General features: G+C 38.2%; 1 protein-coding gene across 1 annotated transcript in view; it reads right to left on the reverse strand.

The window, feature by feature from the left end:
- Positions 1-4076: 4076 nt before the first annotated feature.
- DCHS2 (dachsous cadherin-related 2) overlaps positions 4077-16535 on the reverse strand; it is a 178489-nt gene continuing 166030 nt past the window's right edge. Inside the window, exons 17-20 of the mRNA XM_014456108.2 lie at positions 11197-11327; positions 8719-9005; positions 7622-7754; positions 4077-6694 (exon numbers count right to left, since the gene is read on the reverse strand). Of these exons, the coding sequence (XP_014311594.1) occupies positions 4077-6694; positions 7622-7754; positions 8719-9005; positions 11197-11327 (3169 nt within the window). The remainder of the gene's footprint in view (positions 6695-7621; positions 7755-8718; positions 9006-11196; positions 11328-16535) is intronic.

The raw sequence follows: 16535 nt of genomic DNA on the forward strand, positions 1-16535 counted from the left end.
TATTTTAATATAAAATCATGACTATCAAGCAAGCACTCATTTTTAAAAAGGAGCCACCAGCCTGGCCGACTGGCTCAGTTGGTTGAGAGTCATCCCATGACTGGAAAGGTCACTGGTTTGATTCCTGGTCAGGACATATGCCCAAGTTGCAGGCTCCATTCCCAGCAGGGGTCGTGGAGGAGGCAGCCAAGATTCATGTTATGCTCTCACATTGATGTTTTACTCTTTCTCTCTGCCTCTCCCTTCTTTTCTCTCTCTAAAATCAATTTTTAAAAACATATTTTAAAAAAGAAAAGAAAAAAGATGAGCTACCAGAAAAAAAGGACCAGGTACTAAAATTCCATATTCTGTCCCAACTGCCTTCTGAACTTTCATTTCTTGGTATCTGTGTAAATTCACCTACTTAATATTGTGGCACTCTCAATGCCAAAGTTATGTAGAGTGGGAAGTAAGGCAGGGTAATCATTCCAAATTTTTTATCCTATAATTCGCCAAAAAGAAATTTAAGTTTCACAGTCAAGTTACTTTAGTGCATGTTGCCTAGCTTTAGGCCCACAACTTGATAAACCTAAATTTTCAGACAATGGAGCAATGGAGATAGAGACTTGAAAGAAACAGAAAGGAAGGAGGAGGGGAAAATATTCCTAAAAAAAAGAAAAAGAAAAAGAAAGAGAAAAAGAAAAAGGAAAAGGAAAAGGAAAAGGAAAAGAAAGATTCCTTGACAGGATGAACCTATAATAGGGAAATGACTCAGCAAAATCTTTACATTTAAAAATTATTTTTTCTCATCTTGCTCTCTACCAGTGCCCTAAACTATTCCTTTTCAGATTTAATCCTCTATTTTCTCTTCCCTGCTTCTCTCCCTCCATCTCTATAATGGGGGAAAGCTACCTTCATTCAGTGACTCACACGGGAATGCTGGTTTTGGTCATAAGCAAGGTTTCTACAACTTCACTGATGGAGGTGTTCCCCGTGAACAGAATGATTTTCCATATTATCTCTCCTCAGCTACAGCCAAACAGATGGCTCTATACTTTTAGGCTCAACTAAAGCATGCTGTGAGCGTAAACCCAAGGAGCTTATCCGTAATGATCCTGTGCAAATCCACTAACCATATTCACTCCATATACTTCATTGCTTTGAAGTGAGTGATTGTTTTAGATCCTTTTAGTTATGTCTTGCTTTTTTTTTAGTTAAAGTTTAAAAATGTGTAAAGTGGCAAAACAAAACAAATGTAACAAAAGATATGTTTGGATGTAAATAAGTTTAAAATTAGTAATTAACTTTCATCATGATAAATTCTAGAAAACACAGCAAAGGGGTCACTGAAACTGCTGGTAAACATGCTGAGAAATTCAACTCCTGTCTCAACTGGACATTTATTCTAGACTAAGTATGTATACATGTAGGCAGCCAGTAGTTTATAGCACATTTTAATATTTTCAGAGAACAGTTAAGTGATCCAATCCTTAAAGATACAGCATCCCCCCCTCCCCTGCCTTTTTTTTTTTTTGCCCAGGAATCTGTTTTGGAAGCCAATTCAATGATTACTACTGGGACATGGAATTTTGATATCCATTTGGTATTGATTTACACCAGTATTTTTAAGGTTGCCAACAAGAAAGTCCAGAATTTCAGGCAGCCAAAATTCCACAACAGACAACTGTCTTTTATTTTATAGCTTATGAATTTGGGGCTTAATATGATTTTCCACTAACAAGTTCTGTACCCCCTCCAGAGTGCTAAAGCCAGTGTGTAGATCAGCAAAGTAACACAGAACATATGAGGCAAGTTAATATTAAACTTGAAGGAAAACTATACAAATTATATTGTTTATTTAGGAAAAAAAGCACTCTAGTTGAAAAGGGCTGACATATGATTTATTGCGAACACTTAACCAGCATGTTTACATTTTTGCTCTTAACCCCACTTGCAGCATTTGTTTGGTGGTGGGGTGGCGTTGGTTACAGTATTAATAAAGTCATGAATTAAAAATCCACTAGATATTGGTAAGGAATGGCTCTAAATACTTTTTGTCTTCTGTTTTTATTAAATGTCTAAAAAATGCAGAATCTTGTCCAGAAGGAGTAATAAGTCACAGGCAAATAACTTAAGGAAGAGTTAGACGAATATCTCTTTTTAAGCATAAGTAAAGAAAGAACCTGTTTAATTAAAAACAACAATATGTTCTTCGTTCCTAGAAATAATTCTGTTGCAAAACACAACTTCCATGTATATTTTTTAAAAAGTCAGTATAAATTTCTTTGTTAGGCTCAAAGTAATCTTTTGAAGGAGGTCAAAGAGAGAATAAATATTGGAACACTGGAAGAATTAATTTTTTTAGAAAAATCATGAAGACTTCTTTCCTGGGAAGGAAGGAAGGAAGGAAGGAAGGAAGGAAGGAAGGAAGGAAGGAAGGAAGGAAGGAAGGAAGGAAGGGAGGGAGGGAGGAGGGGAGGGAGGGAGGGAGGAATTGTCGTTTAATATTTAAATATCTCATGCCTAAATGACATTCTCTAGGATTCTAGGCTTGACCAAAAACCTTCATGTTTCATACAATTTCTAATGTGGTTTTACATACTTGTTCTCAATGTAAGAGTCAGCAGAGATATATAATTGATCGAATCAGCATAGAAAGCCTTAGAATTATTTACCTACAGAATTGGATATCAAACACAGCATCTTGCAATGTTTTCCAGTAAAGAGAAATGAGTTATCTCACATTTTACAGATGAGGTCTATCGAAAAATAAAAGAGGAAGTATTTCTATAGCAGACATTCACACTAACCACCAAGAAAACCACACCAGATGCCCATGAGAATCTAAACTCCTTCCAAAGATTGCCCAGGTCGCCTACCATGGATGACTGCAGGACCCTCACATCAGGAAGTGCTCTGCTTTCCTGGAACAGAGAAGAACTTTGGATAGATCCTCAGGCTCACCAGAGAGGAGGGATAGCATATATGTGAGCCCCCACACACCACTATATTTCTGAAACAGCTGTACAAACCAGAACTATTTTAACTGTGTTGTCCAACTGCTCCATCTAATGTCAGTTAAAGCTAAACAAGAACTAATAGAAGAAAGACTTCTGATATCTATCCTTAACTTTTATAGTAGAAATATTTATGTAAAAAACTTCATTGAAAAATATATTGCTAAATTACTCCATAAAATTATTATTTGCTAATAACATAACTTTATCTACACAAACTTTTAAAACTGACATTGAGTGGATAAATTATTTCTTACCAAAAGTTACTATATCTAGAATAAAATAAAAGTTTAAAATATCTATGAATTAATCTTCAAATGTTAATGTCTGTATCCCTACAATGTTACGAGACAGACGCTAAAAAAAAAAATCATCATTCTATTTGTAAAGGTCAAGGAAATGTGTCTCAGGGACAGCCAAACACACACTTATTGCTTTTATCAACCCTGGCCCTCCGTCAAGAACAAATATTCCTGGTTCATTTAAAAAAGAATAATTTTCTTATTTGGCACAGAGTTATGACAAATTTCATACTTAATTAAATTTCCAAAAGACACCACATTAAAATTCCAATTATGGCTAACTCCACCAGTGTGGCTGATGGTGAAAGTGGAGAAATGCAACTCTAAACATGTCAGGTACACAGAAAATGGCTTCACTTTAAAACTTAAGTTTATCCTTCCAAATTACTAGGTAATCAGCAGCAATGTGACCAAGTGACTATACCTGTACTTTATTTCCATTTGTTTTTATATAAACGCGTTGGTAGTCAGTCAAGTTCACTGTGTCCTCTGGAAATCTAATCATACAGAAAACCAGGTATGACAGAATATATACTACCTAATATATACAAAGGAGTCCTGAGAGCAAAACATTAAAGGTTAAAGGAGGAGGTAACTTCTCTTTAAGGCTGGAAGAAGAAATTTGAGAAACTTAAATGCGGAGGTTCTAAAAACCCTGACAAAATGATCTCACTCCCGTGTGGATAGAATGAACCTGGTCTGGAGAAGCTTGCTTAAGAATGTTCTGTTCAACCATTCTTGACCGATGGTGAGCAGTGCAATTGGCATCACAACTGGTTTATATCTGAACTTCGTCTTCTGCTTTAAGTTCATGGCACGTATCGCTTAGATGTGCTCCTAAGAAATCTCCATGCGACAACAGTGGAGTCATGGCAGGGGTCTGTGCTGTCAACAGGGAAAGAGATGGAGAAAAACTGGGAGTCATGGCTTCAGGCAGGGACCTGAGATGGTAGAGAAGGGGGGAGTGCGGGTATTTGTGAAGGCCCTGCCCTGGGGTCACGGCTGGCATTCTCGGTGGAACTGCTTTAATCCCGGGTTGGGCCACTGCTGTGATCAAAGGGGGTGGGAAAACAAAAGACTTCTTCTCCTTGGGAGTCCCAGGTTCATGTGAATGTTCGTCCTTCAGTTTTGCAATATCATTAAATACCGAGGCCAGAGGTTGGAACTTGGGTTCCCAACTGAGGAGATAATTCCAGTGATAGCTGCCTCTCCCATCATGCTCAGAGGTTTTCTGTGTGGCGCATCTTGCTTCCGCATCACCTGAAATAAAGACAGGCTCTTTCCTGACCTCAGCCGGGATGTCCACTTGGACCCCTCTCTTCCTTAGTGTCTGGGGCAGCATATCATCTTGAATGTAGGCTGTGCCACGGCCTTCTCTTCCATCTCCTTCCTCGAGTGCATGGCTGGTTTCTGCTGTTACCACAGAGACCACCACGTCAGTTTCCCCAGACAAGCAGGAGAGCTGGTCTGAGTCCCTTGGGATTCCGGAGTCCGGCACCCTGGACTCCCGGTCACTCAGAGCTGAGCCAGAGTCCTTCCTGTAAGGGTGCTCATTGATCCTCTGGATCTCCTTATCTTCTGCCGTTTCTCCGTCCACAGAGCAGCGGCCGCTGGAGTGTGAGTGCCGGTACAGATGTCCCGCGTCCTTTCCCATGATGCTTATTAAACTCAACCATTCCGGCGTGGAGTCCGCAGGCACCGCCTCCTCACTGCAGTCATCCGCTGTCTGGAAGGGTTTGGGCATGCTGGCATCCCTGGTCAGTCTCAAACTGGTATCTAAGGATGATGGCGTTTTCTTGTCTTCGTAACTGTTGCCGGCATCTTTTTGTTTATGTCTTAAAATCAGGATAGTCAGAAGGATGATGAGCAACAGAAACACTAAAAAGGAGACGGCGAGGCTGATGGAGAAGCGGCTGGCTGACACCGCCGAGCCTTTTCCTTCCGAGGCAAAAGACACGTTCACGAAGACAGTACAAGATGCGACCTTGGAGTCCTGTTTAGGGCTATGAGCGATTATTTTCATTTCAATCGTGTCTTCTTTGCCGACTTGACTTCTTATGAGGGGAAGGGCTCTAGTCAAATAAATATTTCCATTCGTTTTATTTACTGAAAAGAAAGGAGATGGAGTTTCAAGGGAGTAAAGAATCACGCCATCAGTACCAGCGTCTGCATCTGATGCTTCCACTCTGCCAATCAGTTGTCTTATGTTATAGTTTTCTGGGAGGTTGAAAAAATATTGATCTTGAGTGAAAATGGGTTCAAACTCATCTATCCCCTCAATCTCGACCCAAACCATTAAGGAGGCTGTGGAGTCACCTTTGTCTTTTGCCTGAACCGTGAGGCAGTATCTATTGTCATTTTCATAGTCAAGGACTTGCTTAGCATGAATGTCCCCCGTCAGAGGGTCAATGAGGAAGGGATCGTGGTCAGGAGGTGCTCCATGAGTGGCAGGACAGGGGGATAAAATAGAATAGGTCAATTCTCCATAAGGACCTGCGTCAAAATCCAAAGCATTTACAGAACATATGGTGGAGAACACAGGCAGATTTTCAGGAACAACACAGTTCAATCTTGGGAACAGAAACAGCGGTTCATGATCATTATCATCTAGGATACTGACAAACACAACTGCAAAAGAAAAATGTTTCTTTTCTTCATCTGAAGCTTGGATGGTTAAAGTGAATTTTATCGTTTCTTCATAATCCAAAGGCTTAGTCAAATAAAGGACTCCAGTTCTCTCTTCTAAGTAAAAATGCCCCTTCTCGTTCCCAGAGATGATATGGTAGATGATTTCTGCATGTAAACCCACATCTCGGTCACTGGCTGACACCACGGTGATGTGACTCCCCGGAGGGGTACTTTCCTTGACATGCGCGTGATACGTCAGACTGTGGAATGTAGGTGGATTATCATTGACATCAAGCACTTCTATGGACACCATGGCGGTGGAAGTCAGTGGAGGGCAGCCGTGGTCAGATGCCAGAATGACAAGCTTGTGACTGGCAGATGCTTCTCTGTCCAGATTGTGAAGCAACACCAAATAACCAACCTGCTTAAAAGGATATTCTGAATGAAGGAAACCAGTTTCCACGTCGAAATTGTTCTGCGAATTACCACTGATGATGGAATACTCAACATGTGTGTTTTCAGGGGCCCAGTCATGGTCAGTAGTTGAGAAGGTGACAAGCGTGCCTCCAATTTGAGCATCTTCACTCAAGCTAAGATTGTAATATTCTACCTCAAACGCAGGGGGATGATTGTTCATATCTTGTATTTCTATCTCCACTAAGGTAAGAGCCTTCAGGTCAGGAATTCCACCATCACTGGCTTCAACAAGAAATTGAACTGTTGATTTTTCATCCAGAAGTACTATGGGGTTGATCGTAAATATCGTGCCTGAAAAATAAGATGTAGCATTTTAATGCTGTGAAATTAAATTTTCATGATCCATTTAGTTAGCAAATGTGTATCAAATATTTACTAATGCGTTTGCTTATTTGTTACTTAATTTACAACCAAGAGTAACTCCAAATAGAAAATTAAAATTATTATATTTATACTTTTGTAACACTTAAGGGTCAGAAATAATATTCGTGACATTCACTCTACTTAATATGTGTGCTGCTTGCAGATAACTTTGCCATAAACTTGTCCTAGTTTTCTTTTTGTATAGTAAGTTGTTCCGTTGCTATTTATTCATCTTTATCAAGTTTAGCTATAATGTCTACTCACTGTTAAACTTTCTCTGTACAATGCTTAACTGCTCTAATCTGAAATCACTTGCTTAAATGCATTTCACAGCCACAAATGTCTTGCTCTATAAAAACACAGACAGCCTTGGAAGGCATCAAATAAACCAGAACACCACAATGTTTTTACTCAGTAGAGATGCTCAAATAATTTTTTCCCCGTTTTCTTTGGTCCTTATTGAGTGTTATTACTGAACGTTCTGTACCTGGGCTTCAATGAAAGCTTTCAAACTCTAGTAACACAAAGTCCTCAGTACTCTTTCGAAGCCTGGGATAACTACCTGAACTGTGCTTGGTTGGCCTGACGGACTGGGTGTTTACTATATGGGGTCTCTGAACCTCTGAGCCATCGCCAGCATTTAATCAATTCCTTTTGCTTGCCAGCCACTGAGATGCTGGGGAAGAGAAATAACACTGGGATTTGCTATCACAGCATTTGACATGAAGAGAAATAAGATGGTGGTGTTTATGATACTAGGGGGTGGGGATGGGGAGCTATTTTAGGAGCATTTGGAAAGGATTATTTCAGGTTTCCAGCCTGTAACTCAGACTCTGAACACTATAAATAACTCACCATTCCTAGGATCAATGGAGAATTCTGTGGAAGAGGAAATAATTCTGTAAGAAATGTACGCGTTGCTCTCTGAGTCTGTGGCTGCCACAGTCAGCACAGAGTACCCCACAGGCACCGATTCTGGAATAGTGACCTGAGGAACAAAAACAGAGAAATGGATGTTGTGCTACAAGACTACAGATATTCTCATGCACAGGGCCAAAATGTGAGATCATTTTATTTATTTTGCTTGTGGAAAATTCACAGTGAACCTGACTTTATTAGCTATGTTTATTTACAGAGTTGACATATTAAGACAATTATGTTGTGGTCCCAGAATTCAGAAAAAAATATTTTAAAAAGATTAATTCAGTTTCTATTTTCATTATGAAAAAATTTCCTTCTAAATTATTTCTGTGTGGTAGAGGGTAGTTAATACATTCAGTAATATATTATTACTTATATACATTATCTGATTTAACTAGCCTTTATAGGAGATCATTACTTAGGTTAATTTCTCTCCTGGGTTTACACAGAAACCTAGCATGTGTTACATTCAAGAGTCCTAAAGCCCATTTCCAAGTACTTAGTTGAATGCTATCATTGTTCTCATTTCTATAAACATACACTATGCCCTAAAGACTAAAATTTCCACTTTACAGTTTTGTTCATAATTTTTTTCTGCAAAATGTTAATCAATACCCCAAAATATTCTAAAACTATGCCTAGGAAAGAAAAAGGTTTTCCAAATTAACTGCAGATAATCTACCTTAGGCTACAATATGTCACATTATTGTCTTATTTGTGGCCTTGAAAACATTTGGCAAGTTCCAATTGTTATGAACAGGACCCCGATCCCTAAAAACTAGAGAAATGATAACATAATTTCATATGATGACATATTATACATACTTAAGAAACTGGGTGGAATGATATATTCAATTTCATATATACTTCTATCCTCCATGATATTAAATAAAAAACCCTCAGCATCAACTTAAGCTCTAAAAACAGGGACTGCTGTCTGTCTAAATTAGTCTGTCCACAATGGTAGGCTTACATTGTTTCCTATTCTTTCCAGCTTGGGCTGTGTTTCAGCATCTCTGCAAGCTATTTACCTGGTAAGAATCTTGAGAAAACACTGGTGGGTTATCATTGACGTCCAACACATGGACAATGAGTGCTCCCTCTGTGTGGTGCACCGAATCAGAAATTTGGATAAGCAGCTCATATTCAGTAGCTTCTTCAAAATTCAATGTTTTCACTAGCACCACCACCCCAGTGTGCTGATCAATAGCAAACTTTGTTCCAGGATTACTCTGTTTGGCGAAACTGAAGATGAAAGCTGGATTCAAATCCACATCATGAACTGATATTCGAGTCACAATTACACCAGGCAAAGAATCTGAAATAGTCATGACCAATGTCAGTCTCCATTAAAATTCATCCTTTGAAATATCTCTTGAATAGTTCAATCCAAGCTTTTTTATATTTATTTCAAGTCCAACATGATTTGCTTTTTCTTGGCATGATTTCTCATACAAAGCTCATTATAAACTAAACAAAAACTTTGAAGAATTTATAAGCCCAATAAAAGTGAAATTTTACCACTGAATTGAGAATTGAGGAGGTAGGGTAGAGTCAATTTTTATATTACATTTTTCCTTGTATGCTTACAACATACTCCCAGGACCAAGAAACATTCCAAGCCGCTTATTTGTACTATATAGATTCTGTATCAAAATCATATATTCATGGGAGTATGGGTGGGAAGAAGATTATTACTAAAAACACTAATAAAAAACAACATCTTGAAAAGTAGACAAGATTGAAATAAAATGTTTGGATACCAAAGTTAGGAATAGACACTTAGTTCTTTGGCACTTACCTTGCAAACATTTCTTTTGGAGTGACACATACATTGCTTCCTTCCCTTAAAATATGACTCTCAAACCTCAGAGGGAAGGTAGGGGAGGGTGGGGTAAGGGAGAGAGATCAACCAAAGGACTTGTATGCAAGCATATAGGCCTAACCAATGGACACAGACAACAGGGGGGTGAGGGCATGAGTGGGGGGATGGGAGGTAATGTGGGGATAAGGACACATATGTAATAACTTAATCAATAAAAAATTTTAAAAAATAAATAAATAAAAAGAGAAAAAAAGAGATCAATACTATAGAAAGCCAAAGTATACATAGTACTAGTTATGAAAACAAATCTTTAATATTATTTACACACAAAAATAATCACCAAAGAGATGACATGCTCAATGCCTCACACTGTATGTATCCTCTAGCCTACACTGCTGTGAAAGGGATTTTGTTTTTTAGCTTACATGTATGGTACAGGTAGAAAGAAGATGCCAAGGTATTCAGAATAATTCCACTGCATATAAGACTCCTGGTTTTCATATTCAAGAATGAACATTCTTGATGTTCACCAACCACATCTTAACCCGTTCAGTATGCTTTGGTTTATGTTGTTTGTTCTTGTGATATACAGGATGTCCCCCCAAAATATACACACACACTTTGAATAATTAGAAAGCCAGTGCTTATTAAAATACATTTCATTTTCAAAACTGAGCTATCAGCTGTTAGTGTATACATTTTTTGGGATACCCTGTGTTTATATTGGGCACCCTGCTGCATTTTTATGCTAATGCATGTACTTTAGAATAGTACCTTCAGTAAAAGCACATGAAAATCTATCAAATAAGCAGGAAACAAAACTGAAGAATTTTTTTATTGCTAGAATATTTTATGATACTTAGAATATCTGGAGATATCCCTATATATAGAAATTTCTGGAATATTATCATCTGTGAGCGGTGATGGTTATAATTTGTTTGGAAAGGGGACATAAAATGTTAGGAACACTGTAGGACTAAATTTAGTATTAATAGTACAAGGAGAGAGAGGCAAGTGAGGGGCCACACTATTTGGGACTTCAATTATAAAGAGTTGGGTTGCATTTTATCACTAGAGCCTTTGATCACAGGCAACTTTGGGATCATAATCTATTGAGTCATCATATATCCCAGAGGCCCAAACAATTAAGATTAATCAGCATATCACATAAAATTTTATATTTACAGCCTCTACCACTAATGGTGTAAAATTTTTCTGCAGATGTTTACATGAGAGGAAAATGATGACTTTGCATGGTGAACACCAATCCCCTTCACTTATTACTTATTAATATACTGCAAAGACTGACAAAGTTATCAGTCTGAGATTGCTTCTTCTCAGAGGAGTTTTAGGATGATTATTAGTCAACAAAATGTGCTTCTTCACAGAGCAAATTTCATTCTTAAATAGGTGCACACAAAAAGAACCCATATGCAATGGCGGTCTGAGCATGGGGACTAACCTCACGCTTATCTGAATGTAAATCCCAGCTTCAACATTTAACTTCTTTGACATTGGATAAACTTTTGACCATCCGTATTCTATTCTTTAAAATAAAGATGAAAACTATGTTGCATGGTTGTTTAGAATTAGTATTCATACTTAATACAGGACCTGGCTGAAAATATGGTAGATGAGATGATACAAGTTAATCAAAACCACTATTCCACGTTGCCACACTCACTTTCTGCAATTTCCACTGCTTCAAGGGGGAGAAAAGCCGGGGCATTGTCGTTTACATCAGTCACCTGTATCTTGACCACACTGGTACCCGAAAGCCTGGGCATCCCTTTATCTGTGGCTTGCACAATCAAGCTGGTTCGGAAAAGAATCAAGAAAAACAACATAAATATCAAATTTCCAGTTGAAAATTTAAAAATGAGCTGACTAGCTACATTTCTTTCTCTTCCTGGCTTTTTCTAAATGATATCATTTCACATTTATTTCATAAGAATAGTCGTCTGAAATTTATTTATTTATTTTTGACATGTTTAGAGAAGCAAATCCAGCAAACCACCAGGGCTCTTGAGGCATCTGGATCAAAACAATGCACCATTTCTGGGAAATAGACCGTCAAATTCAGTCCTTTTTACTAAGAACAACCTAAAACATACAAAAACCAGTACCTGCTACATATTTTTATTTTACTGTATCAACAAAAGATACAGCCACCAAATGATTTTTTATATTGATATTTTTTCAGACCCAAATTGCAAAAAAAAAAAAAATATCAAAATTGTAGAATTGAAAGAGGAAATCACTGTGATTAGTACACATAAAAAAAATGCATGGTTGGATAGGACTATAAAGTAGACGTGAAAGTACATGATCTGAAAGAATTCACATGTCGTGATTCAACCTCTCTTGGATGATGATACAACTAGCTTATCCAGCAACCAAGTTAGAAAATTTATTAGTGTCTTCAACTTCTCCCTTTCTGTCACCACCCTTCCAACACCCAACTAATTGTGAGTCTTATAGATTTTACCTCCTAAGTATCACTTGAATTAGTGATCTCATCCATTTCACCCCTTCCTTCAGAGTTTCAGAAAGGCTGATCAACCATCCTACTTTGCCAGGGACTAAAGGGTTTCCTAGGACATGAGACTTTCAGATTTTTTTAAAACCAGACAGCTCTGGGCAAACCAGGATAAGTTGGTTCTGGAGCCTCATTATCTTTACCGGAATGGTGTGTATTCATTATATCCTTTCTCATCTGGAGTACTTATTTACTCACCAATCTCCCCACTGCAAGTCTCATCTGCTTTTATCCAACCCCCACATTGCAACTCAATTGTTCTATCTAAAAACCTGACTCCCTATTTAAAACCTTTCCTTGTCTCTCCATGTCTCCAAGAGGAAGTCCAATCCTTGAGCATGTACAATGCCCTTCTATGATCTGTCTTCTGCCTGGAATCCTGTCCCTACACCCTTTGGTCTGTAGTTTTCACTGACCTCTCATTTGATTTGGATGTCCCTCTCTGTCCCATAGCACCCTGTACATTCTTCTGCCATACAATCGTTAGCCTTTGTTCTTAATGATTTATTTGTCAGCCTCTCCCATAACTGCTTAGAGGGCCAGTTGGCTACTTTCTCTGGTTTTCTTTAATATATGTTGAGTACTGGTTTCTCAAGATTTTTTCAAGATTATAAGTGTACTATACCACAGAGCCAGGATTTAAGCCCAGGTCTTGCTTGACTGGACAGCTTGTGTTCCACTATATAGACTAGTATGATCCTCCTTCAACTTCCCTCTCTTGCTGTGTATATATAACTCCTTAATGTGTAACCATTAGCTCATTTTTCACTCTCCTCTAAACACTGGGAGGTCCACAGGGGTAGCTGAGTAATAAAGTGAGTTGTCAATCGGAAGATGATCTTTATTTCAGAGGCGGTATTAGTCTTAGCCAGCTGTTGATGCTACCTTTTGAGAAACTGAGTCTTGGAAGTTGACACACTTCTACTCTCTTTTCCATTGTTAGCTTACCTAATAAGTCTTCTTTCTTTTCAACCTTATATTCAAAAATGATGTAAGATAAGCATCAACTCTTTCTTGGTTTAAATTCCACTTAATAGCAAACGAGTACTGTTTATCTTCCATTCATGAAGCACACAGGCTGCCTTTAACAATATCAAAGTTGGAACATCTATATATATAAAAGCCTAAGCAACCTGCCAACCAGCCAACCAGCTGGTAGCTATGACACGCAATGACCAGCAGGGAAAAGACGCTCAACACAGGAGCTGCTGAGCAGCAGCAACTTTTCAGAGTGCCCTCTCACATTCCGGGACCCCTCGGGGGATGTTGGACTGCCAGTTTTGGCCCAATCTCCATAGGCCAGGCCGAGGGACCCTACCTGCCAGAGGGACCCCACTCACTCCAGACACCCTTTAAGCCCTAGCGCCACCCCAGGTTCGGCTGGCCGGGGAGAGATCACGGGAGGTTGGCTCCAGGGCGTGTCACCCATCTTGCCTAGTCCCGCCCCACCGACCACCTTCTAATTAATTTCTTTTCAATGTGCAGGAATCCATGCACCGGGCCTCTAGTCAGTATACAAAGACTTGAGTTTCACACTTCTGGAGCCTAGGAATAATTCCATGTGGAAAGTTTGTTTTGTTAGTATGAACATAAGTCAGATACATATGGAAATGTTTTACTAAAAATAATGAACTCATAATGTTCTCTGGCCCTGCTGCCTGCCCTTCCCCAATGTCATACTAAAGTCTCGGCCAAGACATCAAAGTTATGTCTCCTTCTTCCACCAAAGCCATAACCACCCTTCACAACATTACAACTTCAGGGGTTCTATGTAATTCTGATGTCAGGTTAAAAAAAAACTGGGATTCTTTGATATAGAGAAAAATATATGATTCAGTTTCAAAATGAAAGGACAACTAAAAGGTTTCTCAATGGCTTAAAAAAATTAAAAATTATAAAGGCAGATCCACTGAGATTCTACACATAACCTGTGTGAGACCTCAAGTTTCTTATGATAGCTCCTTGGCAGTCTTTGTGGAATATTGGTTGTAGCCAGTCCAACTGGCTCCATGTTTTAGGGCTGCTACCCTAATGAGTATTACCAGTAGAGACTATCAATGAGACTGCCCCTCTCAAAGAAAAAAGAACTCTCTACATGTATTGTCATTTGTATGTCATCCTAAAAAGTAGTCTACTTCCTCTCTGCTTCATCTGAAAGTAAAGTGTGTTGGTCAGTAAGCCCCTCCAACCCACTCAGAGGTTTCAGTGACTTTGCTATTACCTCACTCAGAACCAAGGATCATCAGTTACTTACAGAAAGTCTCCAACATGAAAATGCAAGTGCGAAATAGACAAAGAGAAGAAATGAGCCCAAAGGAATCAGAGATCCCGAAAGAACAAAAGAAAATGTAAAAAACAATTCTAATTAATGTCCTTTAAGAGGCATCAGAAGATAATGCATGTATACTTAAGAATGAGATGCTATGGAAAGTTCAAAGGTCAAGAATGAACGTTTGGAAATAAAAATATGAACAATGTCCAAAAATGTTTAACTAGAGCAAAAAGAAAGTTTAGAAGGTTAAAATTAAGGTATTCCCCCTGAAAAAAATAACAAAAATAAACCAACACACAAAACAAAAAATAGAAAATAGGAAATAAAATATTATTGACAAAGAATTGATCCAGCAGTTCAGCTATTGATTGAATAAGGTCTAGGACAAAGGAACAGGGCAAAGTAAGCACACAAAACAAAACAGAAAAAAAGAAGAGAGAATTATTAATGAAATAAGAGAAAAATAGAAAGATTTCTCCTTATTCAAAGAGCAGACCAAGTACTCAGCACAAGGAAAGACCCACATTACAGTATATAACCACAAATTTTCTAAACATTAGAGATAAAGAAAATAACCTGAGAACTCCCACAGAGAAGGAAAAACAAATCATGTACAAAACACATCATCAGGATGGCACCAAACTTCTCAACAGCAACACTGGGTTTTAAAAGATAAGAGAATACCTTCAAAATTCTAAAAAAAATAAAATAAAAATCAGCTTCTATACTATCCATTGTATAAATCACATGTGAGAGTAGAATATAGGTGCTTTTAGATACTCAAGAACTCACAGAATTTACTTCCCTGGCCAAAGCTACTGGAAGAAAAAACTAAAAAAGACAAAGACCTGGGGTCTGGAACATGAGCTTAATTTAGGAGAGCAATAAAGCAAAGCCATGAAACACCCAGCTTTGCTGAAGGCTTAGAAAGCTACTGCAGATTGTTAATGCTAGACCAGGAGGGCAGAAAGCAGCAGGAACAGGCCTGGAAGCAACAAAGAGGACTTGATAGAATATTCGATATGGGAGGCATTTGAGGGGGAAAAGATGGGTGGGCATGACGGAGCTACTGGAGCATTGACAAGGAATACATAGATGTAGGGAATTGAGTGAGCAAAAAAGAAAGATAATTCATTAACTTTGGAGCAGGGGGAGGGTAAGAAAGGAAACATGAGTATGACATGGCTCTGAAGTGAACATTTATAGAATCATATAATATAAACACTGATTACTAAGTAAATGAAAACCAGTGAATGAATACAAAGACAGAATTGGATAAGAGAAAGTAAAAATATTAAATACACATCTGTTATGACAAGAAGTTGATAGATAATGCTTAAAATGATAAATTAAGACACATTGGTATTTATAATAATGGAGAAAACCAATTTAAAATGTCAGTCTCTGAGGGGGCGTTAGTGCTGGGATGGGTGAGGCAATGGTGGCTGACTTTCTTCTTAGTCTGTTGATATACTCTATGCTACTACTGGGTTTTTTAAAAGTATATTGCTTGATAATAAAAACATTGGCCCTAAAGCGTTACAAGGCTCCCAGGAATATCCAATTATCAACTTAAAAAGGGATAAGTCTCTCCTTGTCAGTTATAAGTCAAGCAGTGGAAATGCTTTCAAATGATTCAAAGCGCATTTTTGCATGCTCATTCCTACACATGTGTTATTTCACAACTGCAAGCTGTAACTTATTTTATTATTATTTTAAGTGTCTAAAATATTTTTTCTGTTTTTTGTTTTATAAATATACAGGTATGTACTTTTTTAAATGGATTTTTAATTTTTTTAAAAAAGAGAGAGGAAAGGAAGGAGAGGGAGAGAGAGAGAGAGAAACATGGATGTGAGAAATAATGAATCATCTGCCTCCTGCACACCTCCTACTGGGGATGGAACCCACAACCTGGGCATTTGCCCTGACCAGGAATCCACTGGCAACCTTTTGGTACATGGGACAATGCTCATTCAGCTGAGCCACACTGGCTAGGGCAGGTGTGTACTTTTAAGATTCATTCACATAATAAATAGGAATCCCTACTACGACCATTCGAGTGGATAAGAATCTCATTCTATCATTTACTGGCTACATAGTCTTGGCAACCCTTACCCCTGTGAACTTCAGTTTCCTTATTCTGTAAATCTAGAGTTTATTATGAGAATTCAACATGTAATGCAGGTGCACCATAAATTATTGTGATTGTTAC

This window comes from Myotis lucifugus, unplaced genomic scaffold (genome assembly GCF_000147115.1).
Source record: "Myotis lucifugus unplaced genomic scaffold, Myoluc2.0 scaffold_1, whole genome shotgun sequence".
In the NCBI taxonomy this organism is placed as follows: Eukaryota; Metazoa; Chordata; class Mammalia; order Chiroptera; family Vespertilionidae; genus Myotis; species Myotis lucifugus.